Source organism: Cetorhinus maximus, chromosome 11 (assembly GCF_964194155.1).
Source record: "Cetorhinus maximus chromosome 11, sCetMax3.hap1.1, whole genome shotgun sequence".
In the NCBI taxonomy this organism is placed as follows: Eukaryota; Metazoa; Chordata; class Chondrichthyes; order Lamniformes; family Cetorhinidae; genus Cetorhinus; species Cetorhinus maximus.
Window position 1 is genome coordinate 121,461,027 of NC_135889.1, and position 22,600 is coordinate 121,483,626.

Consider the following 22,600-nt stretch of genomic DNA (forward strand, 5'->3'; position numbering starts at 1 on the left):
ACTACTAAGAGCAGCGCCGCCAGAAGGGTGTCACATGTGCATGTCACACGCAAAAGGGTGAGAGAACGTGGCCAATGAGGAGGTGGATGACCCTGAACATACTTTTGCGCTTACTTTCAGACCCAGCAACCAGCCACGTGTGACAGTGAGCATTGGCTGCTCGGGTGCAGTTGCTCTCATTGATACAGGAGCATCTTTCAATGTCATGGGAGACAGAAAGTTCAACAAGCTTGAGGATTCCCCCATTCTCTGCAACCCGGGGAAGAGCAGCATTTTCCCTTACAACAGTGACAAACCACTGCAAATTCTCGGGACTTTTGAAATGCCAATCTCATTCAGAGACACTAAAACAAAAGCTGTATTTGATGAGTTACCTGGAGAGTGTGACACGTTTATTGGTTTCCACACAGCAACAGATCTGCACATGATTGTTGCCACATACATGACTCACATGCACACCAACAACATTCATGAATTGTGCGCTGACAGCTTCACTGGTATTGGAAAATTGAAAGGGGTTACATGCAAACTGCAAAATTCCCCCAGTCACACATCAATGACAGTGAATGCCATTTCATATCAGGAAGAAGACTGAGAGGGCACTTCAGTGCCTACTTGACCTTGAAATTATTGAGAAAGTTGGGGATGAGCCTACTCCTGAGATCTCACCCACAGAAGCCGTCAAGAAGCCCAAGAGCAGGAACCAAGTTAGGAACGGCTTTAATATGTGGTCTCCAAACCAAGCCATACAACGAGAAAGACACAACACTGACAATCAATCTCATCATAGAGAAAGTGAGTGGTGCTAACCGCTTTGCTAAACTTGACCTCAAGGCAGGAGACCATCGAACTGAACTTGTGGAAGAGTCGAGGTGTCTCACAGTGTTCCCCACTCACATTGGACTGTTTTTGATACGGGAGGATCAACATCAGTTCAGCAGCTGAGGTATTTCAGCACCTGATTCAGTCTGCACGGCAAGGACACGAAGGCACGCCGAACATCAGTGATGACATCCTCATCTCCCGCCGCACTGAAAGTGAAGGAGACAAGCTTGCAGATGCCTGCCTATAACATCGTAGAGAATGTAACCTCACCTTGAACAAAGGCAGGTGCTTGTTCAATGGTGAAGCTGTTGCAAACGCTGCAGGTCCTACAAATGTGCAGGATGTCCGGAGTCTGCTAGGACGCATCGCACACTGTAGTCGCTTCATTTCTGACCTCGCTACGCTATCTGTTCCCCTATGAGATCTGACAAAAGAGGCCGCCAAGTGGGAGTGGACTAATCACACAAACAGGCTGTACACCAGACAATCAACAGGTGTCAGCAAGTCGCACGAATGCCTGAGAAAACCACCCCACTAGTTGTGGATACAAGCTCCGTTGGCTTAGCTGCAGTTCTCACACAAAAAGACAAGGCAGGGAACCCATAAACTGCTGTGATGGCAAGCTGGTCACTAACACCCATAGAACAACATCATTGAGAGAGAGAGAGAGAGAGAAGCACTCCCCATCACATTGGGCTATCTTACATTTTCATCTCTATTTGTATGGAAGCAGGTTTGAAGTCATAGCCAATCATAGACCTTGTCCAACAATCCACAGAGCAAACCTCCCACTTGAATAGAGAATTGAATCCTCAAACTACAAGAGCACAAGTTCCATGGTGAGTATCAGCCAGGTGAGCTTAACCCAGCAGACTATCTTTCACGACACCTGTTGCCAACAGTCAGCCCTATTAGTCATGAGGAAGAGGTTGCCGAATAACATCTTAACTACGTAAGCCTAAATCTGGAGCCAAAGTCACTAAAATAGCAACAGAACGAGCTGAGGCATGACAGCAATGTGCGATGGATATGGAATCAAGAAACTGGAAAGGCGTGATCGAGAGCGCCTACAAAGGAAATCTGTCACACGCGACACGGACTTTGCAATGTTCGAAATGAGCTCCCTGTTACAGCCATATCGAATCCTGTGTCCCGCAACAACTGCATTGTCACTCTACACTCATTGAGGCAATGTGTTGTCAATATAGCACATGAAGGTCACCAGGGAATTGTCAAAACCAAACAACTCCTTCGGGAAAAGGTATGATTCCCAGGAATTGATCACACGGTAGACCACAAAATCAATCAGTCTATGTCATGTCAAAGCAACCACAATGTCAAATCTTTGTGATCCTCTTACGTTGTCAGAACTACCTCCAAGGCCATGGATTGAGACTAATGTCGATTTTGCAGATTTGCACATTATTCAACACCAGCTTGTTATCAGTGCCGGCCACAGTAGATTCCCAGTTGTGGCCATTTTACTACATTAAAGAGGCTATATGAATGCAAGTTGTTGTAATGTTCCCATTAAAGACGCTTTTCCCAAATTCCCAGGTTATTCCTGATTTGATGGATTACAAGCGATGACTATAGCATTCCCAGGGAAATCCCAGGTCAGGCATGGGGCTACGATCCCCCGTTTCCTGGGACCTTAGATCACTGCTGGGATTGCGAGAGCTCCCTGTGTCCCTCACTCCACCCCACCTCTCCCACCTTCAAAAACCTCCTCACAAAAGAAAGACTTGCATTCATACAGCGCCTCTCATGACCACCCGATGTTTCAAGGTGTTCCACAGCCAATGAAGTACTTCTGTTTTGAAGTGTAGTCACTGTTGCATTGGAGAAAACGTGGCAGTCAATTTTCACACAGCAATATCCCACATACAGCAAGCTGATAATGACCAGACAATCATTTTTTTTAAGGATGTTGATTGAGGGATAAATATTGGCCAGGACACCGGGGACAACTCCCCTGCTCTTCTTCAGTAGAGTGCCCTTGGGATCTCTTAACATTCACCCAAGCAGGCAAATGGGGCCTCAGTTTAACGTCTCATCTGCAAGACGGCACCTCCGACAATGCTGCACTCCCTCGGTGCGGCACTGGGGTGTCAACCTTGATCTTTGTACCCAGGTTCTGGAGTGGGACTTGAACTGGGAACCTTGTGATCCAAAGACGCGTGTGGTAAATTTTCCTGGCGCATGTTCTCAACACGGAATCTCGCTGGCCAGGAACATGCAGGGTCCTTACAATATAAGCAAAGAAGAATTTGCATTTATGTAGTGCCTGTCACACCCTTAGGAGGCCCCAAAGTGCTTTACAACCAATCAACTGCTGTTTTGAGGTTTAGAGCTACATAGAATTGACAGTGAGAAACAGGCCAGTTGACCAATCTTGTCTGAGTCAGTGTTTATGCTTCAGACAGTCACTGTTGCAATACAGAAACAGGGCAGTCAATTTTTGCACAGCAAGATCCCACAAAGAGCCATGAGATAAATGACCTGATCGTCTGTTTTTAGTGTTGTTAGTGGAGGGATTAATATTTGCCTGGATACCAGGCAGAACTCCCCTGCTCTTTTACGAAATGGTGAGATCATGAAGGGTCTAGATCGGGAGAAACAGTCCCCATTGGTGGAAGGATCGAGGGCCAGAGGTCACTGATTTAAGGTGATTGGCAAAAGAAGCAATGGCGACACGAGGAGAAACCTTCTCGCGCAGCGAGCGGTTAGGATCTGGAATGCGCTGCCTGGGAGAGTGGTGGAGGCAGGTTCAACCATGACTTTCACAGAGAATTGGATAATGATCTGAGGCTCAGAGCTTCCAATCTGGGGAGGGGGTTCATGCCCCGGAGGTACCCCCCAAAGGTGTGCTGGGGGAGCCCCCTGGAAGCCCCCATGCAAGGACTGCACGGAATTGCCCGGGAAGTTCAAGCTCCCGATGGGCAGTTACTCTGCCCAGGGAACCGTCCGATATTCCGGTTTAAATCAGGGATTTCGGGTGGTTCTGATTCTCTTAGCAGAATAGAAACCCAGGAAAAGCTAGAAGGACTAAAATCACTTCGAACTCCTGGGTATCTATAGTACAGATATCGCCCCAACACCCCACTGAACCCCACCCCCTCAACTACCCTCCCGACCCCCTGACTACCCCAACAACCCCAACTGCCCCTCCCCACTGTCCTCCCCACCCCCTGACTACCCCAACAACCCCAACTGCCCCTCCCCACTGTCCTCCCCACCCCCTGACTACCCCAACAACCCCAACTGCCCCTCCCCACTTCCCTCCCGACCCTCTGACTACCCCAACAACCCCAACTGCCCCTCCCAACTGCCCTCCCCACCCCCTGACTACCCTCCCACCCCCCCGACTACACTCACGACCCCGGACTTTCTTCCAACTACTCCCCAACTAGCATCCACCCCCCCTGACTACCTCCGACAACCCCGACTGACCACCCTCCGACCCATCCTCCATCCTCCAACGCGTCCTTCCCCCTCCCACTCCCCCGACCCATCCTACCCACCCTGACGCATCGTACTCTCCTGACTCGTCCTACAGCCCCTCCTCCCATCCTGCCCCTCTGCCCATCCTGCCCCTCCCCCCTGTCCTACCCCTAAACACCGCCCCCCCCCCCCCCACCCCCCCACCCCCCCCAACCCTACCCACCGACCTTCTCCCTGACTTCTCAAAGTGCTTGGACCATTAAACTTACCTGCTCCACAGCAGCTAATGCAGTGAAACGTGGGTGTGGCTTCACATCCCCTGACCTTGCTGCCCTGCTGTGCTGGACTGACGGCCCCGAGGACCCTCTGGGCTGAATATTTCTCACCAGGCCCGAGTCAGACGGCCGGGCGAGGGATGTGCAGCTCCCGACTGAGGTTAAGTGAAAAGGTGATCCAACGGTGATTGCCAGTCCTCGGAAGTTCTGGCCCAAAAAGAAAACAATTTGCAGGGCTACGAGGAAAAGGTGGGAGAGTGGAACGAGATGAGTAGCTCTTGCAGAGAGCCAGCATGGACACGATGGGCCGAATGGCCTCCTCCTGTGCCGCGGTCCTATGCTTCTAGTGCCATGGGATCTTTCACATGCACCAAGAGGGCAAACTGTCCCCTGAAAGACAGCTGTCCTGACAGTGCAGCACTCCCGAGTCAGTGGATTCTGGGCTCAAGTCTTTGGAGTGGAATTTGACCTCACGACCTTCAAACTCAGATCGAGAGATGAATCATGTTTACAGGCTGGCGGAGATAGAGGGGCTTTAATGATCTTCAGTCCAGCCCTCTAGGTCATGGCTTGGTGCAGAGTCCCTCCACTTTGCCCCTGAGACTACCCCTTACTGCCACGCTATAGTTACACCATGTGAATGACTGTACGTTTGGTGACAATTTGTGCTGATTTGGGATGATTAGCTGTGTTCAAATTGAGGGCGTCCGATTTCCATTCCACAGAGTCACAAAATTGTTACAGTGCAGAATGAGGCCATTTGGCCCATCATGTCTGCACCAGCTCTCCGAATGAGCAATGAGTGCCATTCCCTTGCCTTCTCCCCGTAGCCCTGCACTTTGTTTCTTTTCAAATAATCATCTAATTCCCTTTTGAATGCTTCAATTGAATCTGCCTCCACCACACTTAGGCAGAGCATTCCAGACCAGAACCACTCGCTGTGTGGAAATGTTTTTCCTCATTTAGATGCTGACAGTTTTAAGATTATGGCCCATCATTCTATCAGTCTGGCATAGTTAGATTAATAGTGAGAGAGCTTAGCTGCGCATCTGCTTCTTGTTATTTACATTGTATGATGGGACAGTCCAGATGGAATTATGCTCTGTATCTAACCCCGTGCAGTACTTGTCCTGGGAGTGTTTGATGGGGACAGTGTAGAGGGAGCTTTACTCTGTATCTAACCCCATGCTGTACCTGTCCTGGGAGTGTTTGTTGGAGACAGTGTAGAGGGAGCTTTACTCTATATCTAACCCCGTGTTGTACCTGTCCTGGGAGTGTTTGATGGGGACAGTGTAGAGGGAAGTTTACTCTGTATCTAACCCCGTGCTGTACCTGTCCTGGGAGTGTTTGATGGGGACAGTGTAGAGGGAGCTTTACTCTGTATCTAACCCCGTGCTGTACCTGTCCTGGGAGTGTTTGATGGGGACAGTGTAGAGGGAACTTTACTCTGTATCTAACCCCGTGCTGTACCTGACCCGGGAGTGTTTGATGAGGATAGTATAGAGGGAGCTTAATCTGTATCTAACCTCGTGTCGTAGTCATAGACTCATAGGGGTCTACAGAACAGAAAAAGGCCCTTTGGCCCATCGAGCCTGCACTGGTCAATCAAGTACCTAACTATTCTAATCCCATTTTCCAGCACTAGGCCCATAGCCTTGTATGCCATGGCATCGCAAGTGCACATCCAAATACTTCTAAAATGTTATGAGGGTTTCTGCCTCTACCACCCTTTCAGGCAGTGAGTTCCAGATTCCCACCACCCTCTGGGTGAAAAAATTCTTCCTCACATTCCCTCTAAACCTCCTGCCCCTGTTCCTTCCTGTCCACCCTGTCTGTGCCCCTCATAATTTTATACACCTCAATCATGTCCCCCCCTTAATCTCCTCTGATCCAGGAAAAATAACCCCAGTCTATCCAATCTCTCTTCATAACTAAAACTCTCCAGCCCAGGCAACATCCTGGTAAATCTCCTCTGCACTCTCTCTAGTGCAATCACATCCTTCCTATAATGCGGATTCCAGAACTGCACGCAATACTATAGCTGTGGCCTAACCATCATTTTATGCAGTTCCAGCATAACCTCCCTGCTCTTATATTCTATGCCTCGGCTAATAAAGGCGAGTATCCCATATGCCTTCTTAACCACCTTATCTACCTGTCCCGCTACCTTAAGGGACCTGTGAACATGCACACCCTGATCCTCGGTACTTCCCAGGGTCCTACTATTCACCGTGTATTGCCGTGCCTTGTTTGTCCTGCCCAAGTGCATCACCTCACACTTATCCGGATTAAATTCCATTTGTCACTGATCAGCCCATCTCATCAGCCCGTCTATATCCTCCTGTAATCTAAGGCTATCCTCCTCACTATTTACCACCCCACCAATTTTCGTGTCATCCGCGAACTTATTGATCATCCCTCCTACATTCAAGTCTAAATCGTTTATATATACCACAAACAGCAAGGGACCCAACACCGATCCCTGTGGAACCCCACTGGACACGGGCATCCAGTCACAAAAACACCCCTCGACCATCACCCTCTGCTTCCTGCCACTCAGCCAATTCTGGATCCAATTTGCCAAATTGCCTTGAATCCCATGGGCTCTTACCTTCGTTATCAGTCTCCCATGCGGGACCTTATCAAAAACCTTGCTGAAGTCCAAGTAGACTACGTCAAATGCATTGCCCTCATCTACACACCTGGTCACCTCTTTGAAAAATTCAATCAAATTGGTCAGACATGACTTCCCCTTAACAAAACCATGCTGACTGTCATTGATTAATCCCTGCCTCTCCAAGTGTAGATCAATTCTGTCCCTCAGAATTGCTTCCAATAGTTGCCCCACCACTGAGGTTAGACTGACTGGCCTGTAGTTCCCTGGTTTACCCCTTCATCCCTTCTTGAATAATGGTACCACATTGGCTGTCCTCCCGTCCTCTGGCACTTCTCCTGTGGCCAGAGAGGTACTGAAAATTATTGCCCGTGCCCCTGCTATCTCCTCCCTTGGCTCACTCAACAGCCTGGGATACATTTCATCCGGGTCTGGAGATTTATCTACTTTTAAGCCTGCCAGACCACTTAGAACCTCCTCTCTTTCTATGCTAATTTCTTTAATTATATCACAGCCCTTCTGCCTGATTTCCATACCCACGTCGTCCCTCTCACTTGTGAACACTGACACAAAATATTCATTTAGAACCCTATCTATGTCTTCTGGCTCCACACACAAATTACCACTATGGTCCTTAATGGGCCCTACTTTTGTCTAGTTATCCCCTTACTCATAATGTACTTGTAAAATAACTTTGGATTTTCCTTTATTTTACCTGCCAATGATTTTTCATGCCCCCTTTTTGCTCTCCTAATTTCCTTTTTAAGTTCCCCCCCCCTACACATTCTATACTCCTCTCGGGCTTCCTTTGTTTTGAGCCCTCGGTATCTGCCTTAAGCCTCCCTTTTTCTCTTTATCCAATCCTGTAAATCCCTCAACACCCAGGATTCTGTGGATTTGTTGGTCCCACCCTTTGTCTTTATTGGAATATGTTGGCCCTGTACTCTCCCTATTTCCTTCTTGAATGAGTCCCACTGCTCTGACACAGATTTACCTAAAAGTAGCTGCTCCCAGTCCACACTGGCCAAATCATACCTGATCTTCTTAAAATTGGCCTTCCCCGAACTTAGAACTCTGAATTCTGGCCCATCCTTGTCCTTTTCCATAACAACCTTGAACCTAACAGAGTTATGATCACTATTTGACGTGCTGTACCTGTCCTGGGACTGTTTGATGGGGACAGTGTAGAGCGAGTTTTACTCACACAATGAAGGATAGTGTATCAGATATCACTATTGTAACGATATCTCAGCATCATTAAGCAATATTAGGACAGGACAGTGAAGTGATGAAAGGGAAAATATTTTGCATCAATTCTGTGCACAAACTGCTCTTCCTCCCTCCCTGTAGCACTTGCCTCTGAAAGCATCAGATTATTTTAAGTCAAGCCACTTAAAGCCTTTAAGAACTTGATGTTGACCATATATGGAGAACTGGTTGGAGTTATGGAGGGCGAAGGGGGTGATAGAATGTTAAGTGATTACATCAGGCAACGCAGACTAGGAAAATAAAACAATCCTGCTTAATGACAGAGTCAAAAAAAAAAACCTGTCAGAAAAATAGCAGAACTGGAATTTACATCCCGCCTAATTTGTACTTCACAGAAAGACAAAGAGTGTTAGACTCTCGCCTGCTCTTTGGGCTCTGATCACTATCAAACACTGGTAATGTTCAAACATGCCCAGTCAGTGGGAAATGAATGAATGATGATTGCCCCAGCTTAGTCAACGCCGTAGCTGGCTGTGTCGGCCGTGTCTCAGTGAGTAGCGCTCTCACCTCACAGTCGTGTGTTCAAGTCATACTCCAGTACCTGTGCTGGTACTGAGGGAGTGCTGTAATGTCAGAGGTGCCATCAATCCTATGAAAAGCTAAACTCAGGCCCTTTCTGCCCTCTCGAGTAGACATCAAAAATTCCCACAGCCTCTATTTCAAAGTAGAGCAGGGGCCCAACCATCTTCAGCTGCTTCATCAATGACCTTCCTTCCACCATAAGGTCAGAAGTGGGGATGTTCGCTGATGATTGCACAATGTTCAGCACCATTCGCAACTCTTCCTCCCTTGGGGGGAGGTAGTGGCGTTGTACTGGTATTGTCGTTGGACTAATACTCCAGAGGCCCAGTGTAATGCTCTGGGGACTTGGGTTCACAGCAGATGGTGGAATTTGAATTCAATAAAAAAATCTGGAATTAAAAGTCTGATGATGACTGTGAAACCATTGTTGATTGTATAAAGACCCATCTGGTTTGCTATGCCCTTTAGGGAAGGAAATCTGCCGTCCTTACCTGGTCTGGGCCTAAATGTGAGACTCCAGACCAGACCCACCCACAGCAATGTGGTTGACTCTTAAAAAGTCCCCTGAGGCAATTAGCAATAAATGCTGGCCTAGCCAGTGACGCCCACACCTAATGAATGAATGGAGGAGAAAAAAGATGCTGAAGCACATGCGCAAGTGCAGCAGGACCTGGACAATATCCGGGCAACTGGATGGCAAGTGGCAAGTAACATTTGTACCACAAAAGTGCCAGGCAATGGGCATCTCCAACAAGATTTTCCTTCTTTCCATCATAAGGAAGTGGGGCTGCTTGTTGATGATTGCACAATGTTCAGCACCATTCGCAACTCCTCCTCCCTCGTGGGGAGTGACGGCTGGAGTTGTAGTATTGTCACTGGACTAATATCCCAGAGACCTAGCGTAATGCTTTGAATGGCCTTTATTCATTAGAGTTTAGAGGAATGAGAGGTGATCTTATTGAAACGTACAAGATTCTGAGGGGGCTTGACAGGGTAGACGTTGAGAAGATGTTCCCACTTGTGGCAAAATCTTGAACTAAGGGACATAGTTACAGAATAAGGGAACACTCATTTAAAACTGAGATGCAAAGGAATTTCTTCCCTCAGAGGGTAGTGAATGTCTGGGATTCTGTGGAGGCTCGATCACTGAAAGTATTTAAAGAGGAGGTAGATAGAATATTGAAATATCGGGCCGTTGAGGGCTATGAGGAGCTGGCATGAAAGAAGAGTTGAACCTGGGACAGATCAGCCATGATCTTGTTGAATGGCGGGGCAGGCTTGAGGGGCTGAATGGCCTACTCCTGGTCCTATTTTTTATGTTCTTATGTAAGAGAGAATCTAACCATTTCCCCTTGACATTCAATGGCATCACCATCACTGAATCCTCCACTATCAACATCTTGGAAGTTACCATTGACCAGAAACTGAACTGGACTAGCCATATAAATACCATGACTATAAGAGCAGGTCAGAGGCTGGGAATCCTTCATGGGATATGGATGTCACTGACTTGACCAGCATTTATTTCCCATCCCTAATTGCCCTTGAGAAGGTGGTGGTGAGCTGCCTTCTTGAACTGCTGCAGTCCATGTGGTGTAGGTACATCCACAGTGCTGTTAGGGAGGGAGTTCCAGGATTTTGACTCAGGGACAGTGAAAGAACGGCGATATATTTCCAAGTCAGGATGGTGAGTGACTTGGAGGGGAACTTCCAGGTGGTGGTGTTCCCATCTATCTGCTGCCCTTGTCCTTCTAGATGGTAGTGGTTTGGAAGATGCTGTCGAAGGAGCCTTGGTGAATTCCTGCACTACCTCTTGTAGATGGCACACACACTGCTGTCACTGTGCATCAGTGGTGGAGGGAGTGACTGGCTGATGCTTGGGTGTGGGAAGGGGTGCTCATTGCCATGGCAACAGCAACTGTCCACCATTTCACTGGCCGTATTTCTTTTTCACATGAAGTGGATCTGGAAGTCAGCACAGTGTGTGTGCTGCTGTGACCACAGTATTCCCCCATTCAGCCAGGGGTGTGATTGTGTATCTTTATCTTTATCACATTTATCTTTTCATTCAACTGTCAGCCAAGAATTCGAGTTTGGATGTGGTGATGGGGCTGGGGTTGGGGAACAAGTTGAGACTGAGGCTCTTTTCTTTGATGAGGAAACCCTCCGGATGTTCAGGGGAGCCAGCTGTTGTTTATCACAGAATCACAGAATCACAGTGTAGAAGAGGCCCTTCGGCCCATCGAGTCTGCACCGACACGTGAGAAACACCTGACCTACCTACCTAATCCCATTTACCAGCACTTGGCCCATAGCCTCGAATGTTATGACGTGCCAAGTGCTCATCCAGATACTTTTTAAAGGATGTGAGGCAACCCGCCTCCACCACCCTCCCAGGCAGTGCATTCCAGACCGTCACCACCCTCTGGGTAAAAAAGTTTTTCCTCACATCCCCCCTAAACCTCCTGCCCCTCACCATGAGCTTATGCCCCCTTGTGACTGACACTTCAACTAAGGGGAACAGCTGCTCCCTATCCACCCTGTCCATGCCCCTCATTATCTTGTACACCTCGATCAGGTCACCCCTCAGTCTTCTCTGCTCCAACAAAAACAACCCAAGTCTATCCAACCTCTTTTCATAACTTAAATGTTTCATCCCAGGCAACATCCTGGTGAATCTCCTCTGCACCCCCTCCAGTGCAAACACATCCTTCCTATAATGTGGCGACCAGAACTGCACACAGTACTCCAGCTGTGGCCTCACCAAGGTTCTATACAACTCCAACATGATCTCCCTACTTTTGTAATCGATGCCTCGATTGATAACGGCAAGTGTCCCATACGCCTTTTCCACCACCCCACTAACATGCCCCTCTGCCTTCAGAGATCTATGGACACACACGCCAAGGTCAGTTTGTTCCTCAGATTGGGACGAGTGGCGTCTGGGCAAAGGGCGGAAGTACATTGGCCAGATGATAGGAAGGGCCAAGTACCGGTTCCTGGAGTGCGGCCTGTAAAATAATATCCACTGTGTCTGCATTGCTATGTGATCTGCTTCCTAAGCAACTGGCATGATTACACCAGCTGACATTTCGTTAAGAGCACATGAAATAGGAGCTGGAGTAAACTATGCAACCCCTCCGGCCTGCCCCACCATTCAATAAGATCATGTCTGATCTTCTATATCAACTCACCTTTCCCACTAGCTTCCCTCAAAACTCCAAAAAAATCTCTCAATCAAAGTCTTGAATATACTCACCGACTGAGCGTCCACAGTTTTCTGGAGTAGAAAATTCCAGATATACGATGTAGTAAAACATTCCAAGGCATTTCACAGGAGGGATCATCGAATAAAAATTGACACCGAGCCACATGGGGAGATATTGGGATAGATGATCAAAAGCTTGGTCAAAAGAGTAAACATCTTAATAAAGGAGAGATTGAGGGAAGGAATTCTAGAGCTTTGGGCCCAGGAGAGAGAAAGAGAGAGAGAGAGAGAGAGGCGGGGAGGTTTAGGGACAGAATTCCAGAGCTTAGGGACCAGGCAGCTGAAGGCATGGCCGCCAGTGGTGGAGCCATTAAAATCAGGGATAGACAAGAGACCAGGAGGGGCTTGGAGGTCTCAGAGAATTGTAGGGCTGGAGGAGATTACAGAGATAGGGAGGGGTGAGAGCCTGGATGGATTTGAAAACGAAAGTGTAAATTTTAAAATTGACGCATTGCCAGACTGGGAACCAGTGTAGGTCACCAAGCACATGGGGTGAACATGACTGGGATACACGCAGTGGAGTACATAGGACCGCTATGACCCTAAGACCCAACGAGTGTGTCCATTATCGAGAAGCTCTATCACTCTCAGCTATGCGCTGATTTTATTTCTGAGTGAGGTCCTTCTGATAGTTTGAATGCTCATCTTCATATTGGTTCATTGTCCAGCAGGGATTCACTGTCAATACTCTTTGAAAGAACAGACAAGGTTTAGGCTCCGCAAGATGTAATCCTTTTCTTCAATCACCCTTTCGAGCTCATTTCTTCAGCCACTCCCTCACCCCGGCACTCTGTTTATACATCCATCTTCCACCCTCCATAGCCTTGAGCTCATCCAAACTCTGCCGCCCCATATCCTAACTCACATCAAGCCCCAGTTACCCGTAACCCCCCTGCACTCACTGATCTTCTGATTCCTGGTCCGGCAGTGTTTCTGTGTGTCTCACAGTCCTGGACACAATTTACAATGAGCTTATGCATTAATACCTCAGCCGCTCCCTTACATGGCGACCGTCAGATTTTCACTGTTACGTGTACTTTGAAGGTGACTGATCGAATTGAGAAGCATATATGGATTTATAAATAGTAGCGTCGAGTACAAAAGCAAAGAAGTTACAATAAACCTTTATAAATCACTGGTTCGGGCCCAGCTGGAGTATTGTTTAGTCCTGAGCACCGCACTTTAGGAAGGCTGTCAAGGCCTTGGAGAGGGCGCGGAGGAGGTTTACTAGAATGAGACCAGATGTGAGGTTACGCAGAGAGACTGGGCAAGGTGAAATTATTCTCCTTGGAGCGGAGAAGGTTAAGGGCTGATTTAGTAGAGACGTTATGAGGGGGTCTTGATAGAGTCGATAGGGAGAAACTGTTTCCAGTAGCAGGAGGACACAAGTTTAAGATAATTGGCAAAGAAACTGATATGAGATGAGGAGGATTTTTTTTTACACAGCGAGCTGTTGTGATCTGGAAGGCGCTGCCTGAAAGGGCGGTGGAAGCAGATTCAACGGGAACTTTCAAAAGGGAATTTGCTTGAAAATGAAAAATTTGCAGGGCTGTGGGGAAAGAGCAGGGGAGTGAGATTATTTGGATAATTCTTTCAAAGAGCCAGCGCAGGGCACTTTTCATGAGGGTGGTGCCTCTTCCCACATGCCAACTCCTTGTTTTGCTAATTTCCTCCCGTGTTTTAGTGCCAGGCTTGGCTCCATGGTCTCCATCTCACCCCAGAGTTAGATGTTTGTGGGTTATCATGTCCCATTACAAAGTCTGATGCAGTAATGCTTTCTCTGTCTGTCCTCCCAGGTGAATGTAAATGATTCCATGGTCACTGTTACAAAGAAAAACAGGGGAGTTCTGTCCTGTCCCTGGGCCAATATTTATCCCACCGCCAACATCACTGGTATACTGGTATTGTCACTGGACCAGTAATCCAGAGACCCAGGGTAATTCTGTGGGGACCTGGGTTCAGATCTCATCTCAGCAAATGATGTAATTTGAGTGACCATGAAACCATTGGCAATTGGTGTAAAAATCCACCTGGTTCACTAATAGCAGCTCAATTACACCCCATTGCTGTTTGTGGGACATTTTTGAAATATTTTTGAAGTCTCTGGTCGGATGCACAGCGGCCAATTTGCGCACACAAAGCTCCTGCAAACAACAATGAAACGGATGTCCAAGAGATCTGTTCTAGTGACGTTGACTGAATGTTGTCCAGTTCACTGGAGTGAACTCCCCCTTGCCGTACCTTGAAGTTGTGCCATGGAATCTTTTGCTTTCACCCACGAGGGCAGACAGGGTCTCGGTTTATCGTCTATTTTAGCTGGAACATAGGAGCAGGAGTAAGACATTTGGCCCCTCGATGGCATCTCTGACAGTGCAACCCTCCCTCAATACTGTCAGCCTTGAGTACTGGGCGCAATGTCTCTGGTGGGATTTGAACCCACAGCTTCTGACTGTAGAGATGAGAGTTCCCGCACCCACTGAATCACGGCTGACAGCTTAAGGAGGCTGTAAACGCAGGGAGTTGCACATAGTGGGCCAATAGTCAGAAAGATAAATCTCGAGCCAGAATCTGTGAACAGCTGAGACAAGAGCAGGGGATTTACTGTGAGGGCAGCTGAGAACAAAGGTAAAAATAGGCTCAGCTTCAAGGGCATTTGGAAGGACCTGAAAGCTAATTCCATTACTGAATTGCAAGAGGAAGTTATGACCAAGTTAGCAAGTGGATGATCACCAAAAATAGCTGCACATGGCTACCTGACAAAGAGCAGGCTGACTCCTAGGATAAGGAGGGCCTAGTTTAGAACATGGGATAGGGTGAGGCCTATATAACAATAACTAGGGTGACATTTAAGCAATAGGATGAAGCCTATATGGCAAATTGTAGTTGAGGCCTTGGACACGATGAGAAGGAAGCAAAGCACATACTTCTAATGTGCTCAGGAGGGCATGTTTTTTTTATTTGATCATGGGTTGTGGATGTGTGTCACTGGCTAGGCCAGCATCTATCAGCCATCCCTAATTGCCTTTGCTCTGAGGGCCTTTAAGAGTCATATGTAGGCCAGACCAGACCATGTAAGGATGGCAGATTTCCTTCTCTTAAAGGGATATTAGTGAACCAAATGGATTTTTACAGCAATTGCCAATGGTTTCATGGTCACTCAAATCACACCGTTTGCTGGGATGAGATCTGAACCCAGGTACCCCACAGAATTACCCTGGGTCTCTGGATTAACTGGTCCATTGACAATACCACTATGCCACTGCCTCCCCCCAGGCCACTCAGACCTGATGACACTCACTGGAGCCTTATGGTGAGGAAAAGAGGGAATTCATTCAAAAGAGATAATCTAAGTAGTCAGTCCATGAAGAGAAGACTCAGATTGAGACCCTGTGCTTTTATCCGCAGATTACAAGATGAGATCCAATTGAAGGAGGAGGCTGAGAATAATCTAGCTGCATTCCGGCACGTAAGTCCTGCATTCTGATCCCATTCCCAGGAGAACAATTACCGGGGGGCATTAAGAAAAAGATGTGTTTATTTACACTTTAGTTTATTGGTTGTTGAAAGGTGTTTGACTGGCGGCTAAGAAACATCCAATCAGGTAAGGAAGAGTCTGTTCTCTTTCTGATTGGCCATGAGAGGTGGGGGATTGGAGGGGTAGCAGGATTGTGGGGGGCGGGGCCAATAGAGGTGAGAGTTCATGTAATGAAACCGCCCATCAGAGTTGGCAACACCACTCAGGCTATGTAGCCTGATGCAGGGGGTGGGGTGGAAGGTCAGAGAGAGCCCAATGATGGGAGACCTGCTGTTTCCCCCGCTAGCCTCAAGTCAGCACCACCCAAATCGGAGAGCAAACACCATTGTTTTACATCCTGAGAGGTGTCTGTTCAGCGACCCTCACCCCGAGATCCTGTCACTAACCACGTCGTGTAGCTTCTTTAAAAATCCCTCCTCGCAGATGCGGGCGTCGCTGGCTGGGCCCAGCATTTATTGCCCATCCCTAAATGCCCCGTGAGAAGGTGGTGGTGAGCCACCTTCCTGAACCTCTGCAGCCCATGTGGTGTTCAGGGAGTGCTGTTAGGAAGGGAGTTCCGGGGCGCTGACCCAGCGATGATGAAGGAACGGGGAACACATTTTGAGAAACCATCGCCGTGAGGTCTTGGATCCCATCTCTGGTAATTGATAGCATGTTTTTCAAAAAAAATTCCTTCTTAGGGGTGTGTGGGTCTGGCTGACAAGACCAGCAATCATTGTCCTTCGGGAGGTGAACTGCCATCTTCACAAAATTCTGGGGTAAAAAGGGAGCAAAAGATGGGTTTCGCTGCCAATCGCTCAGTCTCCTGGGGGATAAAGCAATGAAATATCTCTCCAAACAGTCTGCTTTCCCCTTAGATGCACAGCAGGAAGAATCTTTATTTAAAGGTCCCCCACCCCCACCCCCGCCCCCACAATATTATTTTTAAAAGCTGTCACAGACAGCTGGCGTGCAGAATCATCTTACCGAGTGACGGAACAACCAAGAGTTAACCACCGCTGCAACAGGTGTCTTTTCCATTTCTAGGACGTCGATGCAGCCACACTTGCCCGGCTCGATCTCGAGCGCAGGATCGAGGCCCTCCAGGAGGAGATTGCGTTCCTCAAGAAGGTGCACGAGGAGGTGAGTGTTGAGCGAGTCAAAAGCAACGGCCCCTTAATTCCTCAAGTTTCCTCCATTCTCCGGTCACAATTTTGCAGGGATGAGGGACTCTCCGGGGCCTGTACAAGAGAATTAAGAGAGGCAAAACTTCAGCCTTACCACCCCACCTCCCCCCGCCCACCCCCAAGCTTCCCCCCACCCAATTAACTTCAAAAATGAATGTTGTACGTTAGCATGAATAAAAGATAAACCATCTCCAGGGCTGTTATAGTCTTCACCAGAAATAGTTGGGGTCTCCTACCTCTTCAGAAATTCTGTTCAATCCAAAAAAGTTGTACAATTGACAAATGCTACAACATTACACCTTCACTGTGACAACTTCAAATGTTTACGTGCACTAGGGAATCCCTTCTGGCCTTATTAATGGGAAGATGCACTGAAGCGCTGCAGCCCTCGTAAGCTGCGCATTCTTCCCACTTGAACCGAGCAGTGCCACGGGAGGTCAGCAAATGATTTTCTTATTGTCTTACAGTTGTCTCTTTCCTTCCCTCTTCTTTGCTTGTTTGAAGGAACTGCGCGAGCTGCAGGCTCAGCTCCAGGAACAGCATGTCCAGGTTGAAATGGACTTATCCAAGCCTGACCTCACCGCTGCCCTGCGCGATATCCGTGCACAGTACGAGACCATCTCCGCCAAGAATGTCCAGGAGGCCGAGGAATGGTACAAGTCAAAGGTTTGTGGTGGGCGATTCCCTCCGATACATGGCTTCAGTGCTGGGTCCGGGGACCGTCGGGAGCAGGGTAGGGGATAGGGTTGTGGGCTTAACACAATTAATCACACAGAGCGGGGAACTTGCTCAAATGTTATCACGCTCGCTTGGCATATGGGAGATAATGGGATTGATGCCAGTGATCTCCTGTTTGCCATATCACTTTGTAGGGAATCTGATTTAATCTGAGGGTTCAGGCTTCATGGTGCTGTTAAATCACTCATGGTCTCAGTGGGCCCAATGGCCTCTTTCTGGGCTGCAATATTCTACAATATTGTAGAAAATGTCAAACTGGATTTGTTTTTTGTGGACTCCCACAACCCGATGCCAAAGCATCAGCAGGTGCATCGGTTGACCCTTCCATCTGGATCAAAACAGCCAATCGGGTGAACCCCCTAGCCCCACCCCTCCCCCACATCTGAAAATGTTCCCGGAATTTCCTATCCTTCCCACTATAACACGTGAATGGCGACATCACAATGGTGGCCATATTTGCTCTCAAGGTCACATGACAAATCGTCTTCACTTACAATCTCATACGGGGTACTGTACAGCAGTATACGGGAGTTGCATTACTGGACTAATAATCCATGAGAACGTGAGTTAAGATACCACCCTGGGCAGTTTGAGACTTTCAAATCAGTAAAATATTGCTTGTGTTACCAGCGTTACCAGCTAACTGCCAACCAATCAGCATCCTTTTCCCCTGAAGTATAAATTGTTGTGACTATTTGAAATTTGGCATTCTTGTGTTTGTCCTGATGAGTGCAAGATGAAAAGCTTCAGCAACTTATTTCTCTTTTCAGCAATATCCAAGTTCTGTACCACCAAGTGACTATTCAGTTAAAGTAACCCCATGTTGGATTGTTGTCAAAGTCCCATCGGGTTCATTGATGTCACTTTCTGGATGGAAATCTGCTGTCTGGCTCTATAGGTGTTTACAGTAATGTGGCTGAGTCTTAACTACCCTCTGAAATAACCCATTAAGCCATTCAATTGTGTCAAAATGCTACCAGCTATTCACCACTATCTTCTCAAGAGCAACAAAGAGATGGGCAATAAATAGCAACTTGGCCAACAAAGTCCAAATTCCAAGAATTAATTAATCCATCCCCACAACACATGGGCTATGGGACAACAGTGGTGGATATGTCATTTTTTATTCTTTCACAGGATGTGGGTGTCACTGTCGAGGGCAGCATTTGTTGCCCATCCTTACTTGCCTCTTGAGCTGAGTGGCTTGCCAGGGTCAATCCATAGAGTCAACCACATTACTGTGGTTCTGGTGTCACATGTAGGCCAGACCAGGATGGCAAATTTCCTTCCTTAAAGGACACTTGTGAACCAGACAGGTTTTTACAACAATTGATGATAATTGTCATGGTCATCATTACTGATAATTGGATTTAAATTTCACCAGCTGCCATGGTGGGATTTTGAACCCTTGTCCCCAGGATATTAGCCTGGGCATCTGGATTACTAGACCAGTGACATTGCCACTACACTACTGTCTCCCCCCCCACCCCCCGTGACCCCCATGTAGGGTCACATAACAAATGGACATAAGAACATAAGAAATAGGAGCAGCAGTAGGCCATTCAGCCCTTTGAGCCTACTCAATGAGACCATGGCTGATCTTCCATTTCAATGCCTTTTTCCTGCATTACACCTGTATCCCCTGATACTCTCGATATGTAGAAATCTATCAATCTCATTCTTGAACATTCTTAATGGCTGAGCCTCCACAGCCCTCTGGGGTAGAGAAAAGGCCTTACCTTATAATCAAAAGGAACATTAACATCTAGTGGCATTACTGTGGTTACTTAAAGAGTGGGACTCGAGGTCACGGGATGACCCATGAACTAAATGCTTTTTGCTTCCCATTCAGGTCTCCGATTTGAATCAGAGCGCAGTCAAAAACAATGATGCCTTGCGACAGGCCAAACAGGAAGTGATGGAGTACCGACACCAGGTTCAGAGCTACACCTGTGAGATTGATGCCCTCAAAGGATCTGTGAGTGTTTGATGAGCCTTGTTGTGAATTCTCCATCTGTAATTGTAAAGGAAAGAAAGAACTTGCATTTCTATAGCGCCTTTCAGAACCTCGGGATGTCACAAAGCCCTTTGCTTTATTTTCATGTGTAGTCGCTGTTGTATTATCAGAAACACGGCAGCCAAATGTGTGCACAGCAAGCTCCCACAAAAATAATGTGAGAATGACTTGATAATCTGTTTTAGTGATGTTGATTGAACCATACGAACTTACGAACATACAAACAAAGAGCAGGAGTAGGCCATTCAGCCCTTCGAGCCTGCTCCGCTATTTAATAAGATCATGGCTGATCTGATAGTGACCTGAAACCTGCATCCCACCTACCCCAGAAAACATATCAGCCCCTTGTTTACCCAAGAATCTATCCACCTCTGCATTAAAAATATTCAAAGCCTCTGCTTCCACCACCTTTTCAGGAAGAGAGCTCCAAAGACTCACAAGCCTCAAAAGAAAATTCTCCTTATCCCTGTTTTAAATGGGTGGCCCCTTATTTTTAAACAGTGACCCCTAGTTCTAGATTCTCCCATAAGAGGAAACATCCTCTCCACATCCTCCCTGTCAAGACCACCCAGGATCTTATATGTTTCAATCAAGTCGCCTCTTACACTTCTAAACTCCAGCGTACACAAGCCTAGTCTGTCCAACCTTTCCTCATAAGACAACCAACCCTTCCAGGTATTAGTCTGGCAAACCTTTTCTGAACTGCTTCCAACGCATTTACATCTTTCCTTAAATAAGGTGACCAATACTGTACACAGTACTCCAGATGTGGTCTCACCAATGCCCTGTATAACTGAAGCATAACCTCCCTACATTTGTATTCAATTCCCCTCACAATAAATGATAACATTCTATTAGTTTTCCTAATTACCTGCTGTACCTGCACACTAACCTTTTGTGATTCATGCTGAATGGCCTGTTACTGTGCTCCAAATACTACAGCCCAAGTTTGAATGGAATGGGACATCTTATGTCATGTGCAACAGTATAGAAAGCCAGGTGGTGAAGGATAAAACTGGAGCCAATCTTTACATAACGTGACAAGTTTTTATTTACAGAAACACACATTGTAAACGTGCGCCTCCAAGCCCAACAAGTACTGAATCCCCAATCAATTCCCACCACATGAATACAATCAAACTCCAATTGATATACACGTCTGTTCGATTTATTTAGGTTTTAAAAGAATCAGGAAAACTAAACAATTACTCCTCAAGCAATTCCACAACCTGGAGGAATGATACGTCATAGTTATAGTTGTTTGCTTTCTGGGCTGGAGAGACTGATGAGCAGATAACAATTATCACATCATTCCAAGGGAACTTACGCCGTTAATTATTAAGAGTTAACTTTCCAGGCTGAGTTTAAATTTGCGTCATAAATGCGCAAATGCAGAAACTTCATGAAAATCACAGGGAGGCTGAGTACGAGGTGCTGCTTTCGTGAGATTGATGGTGAAACAGGACAAATTATCCAGCAACTTGTGGCAATTTGGAGCTCATGGCATAGCTTTCCCCCGGTACGATTTGCATGTCTAATAAAGCTCAGCGCTGTTCAAAACCCGTTATTTATTCAGCACAGCTTGGGCCGAGCTCAGTACTGTATGATATTGTCTCTGAGGTACACCCAGCCTCAGTGATATACTCTGCTTTTCAACTGGGACTCTCTTTGGCAGAATGAGTCACTGATGCGGCAGATGCGGGAAATGGAGGAGAGGTTCACAGGTGAGGCGGCAGGCTACACGGACTCAATCGCAAGGCTGGAGGAGGAGATCCGCCATCTGAAGGATGAGATGGCGCGGCACCTGCGCGAGTACCAAGACTTGCTCAACGTGAAGATGGCGCTGGATGTGGAGATCGCCACCTACAGGAAGCTGCTGGAGGGCGAAGAGAGCAGGTACATCATGTGTCAGATTGCCCCTGTGCCTGTGGCCTTTACTGGGGTGGAGTGTGTGTGTGTGGGGTGGGGTGGGGGGGGGCGGTGGTGGGTGGAGTACTGACCCTCTGACAGTGGAGCATTCCCTCGGTACTGACCCTGTGACAGTGAGGCATTCCCTCAGTACTGACCCTGTGACAGTGAGGCATTCCCTCAGTACTGACCTTGTGACAGTGCAGCACTCCCTCAGTACTGACCCTCCAACAGTGAGGCATTCCCTCAGTACTGACCCTGTGACAGTGAGGCATTCCCTCAGTACTGACCTTGTGACAGTGCAGCACTCCCTCAGTACTGACCCTCCAACAGTGAGGCATTCCCTCAGTACTGACCCTGTGACAGTGAAGCACTCCCTCAGTACTGACCCTCCAACAGTGAGGCATTCCCTCGGTACTGACCCTGTAGCAGTGCAGCACTCCCTCAGTACTGATGCTCCAACAGTGAGGCATTCCCTCGGTACTGACCCTGTGGCAGTGCAGCATTCCCTCAGTACTGACCCTGTGAATGTGCGGCACTCCCTCAGTACTGACCATCTGACAGTGCAGCACTCCCTCAGTACTGACCCTGTGACAGTGCAGCACTCCCTCAGTACTGACCATCTGACAGTGGAGCATTCCCTCGGTACTGACCCTGTGGCAGTGCAGCACTCCCTCAGTACTGACGCTCCAACAGTGAGGCATTCCCTCGGTACTGATCCTGTGGCAATGCAGTACTCCCTCAGTACTGACCCCCTGACAGTGCAGCACCCCCTCAGTACTGACGCTCTGATAGTGCAGCACTCCCTCAGTACTGACCCTCTGACAGTGCAGCACTCCCTCAGTACTGACCCTCTGACAGTGCAGCACTCAGTGCAACATGATAATGACCTGACCATTGTTTCTCGGTGATGTTGTTTGAAGTATAAATATTGTCCAGGACAGTGGAGGGATACTTACCCCCTTCTTCCTTGAAATGGTGGTCGTGGGATCTTTTATCTCCACCTGAGAAGGCAGACT

At 47.7% G+C, this 22,600-nt stretch overlaps 1 protein-coding gene across 1 annotated transcript in view; it reads left to right on the forward strand.

Annotated features, from left to right (window-relative positions):
* Positions 1-22,600, forward strand: part of desmb (desmin b) — a 41,184-nt gene that overhangs the window by 14,663 nt on the left and 3,921 nt on the right. The window contains exons 2-6 of the mRNA XM_078552692.1: positions 15,623-15,683; positions 16,779-16,874; positions 17,423-17,584; positions 19,509-19,634; positions 21,349-21,569. Coding sequence (XP_078408818.1) covers positions 15,623-15,683; positions 16,779-16,874; positions 17,423-17,584; positions 19,509-19,634; positions 21,349-21,569 — 666 coding nt within the window. The remainder of the gene's footprint in view (positions 1-15,622; positions 15,684-16,778; positions 16,875-17,422; positions 17,585-19,508; positions 19,635-21,348; positions 21,570-22,600) is intronic.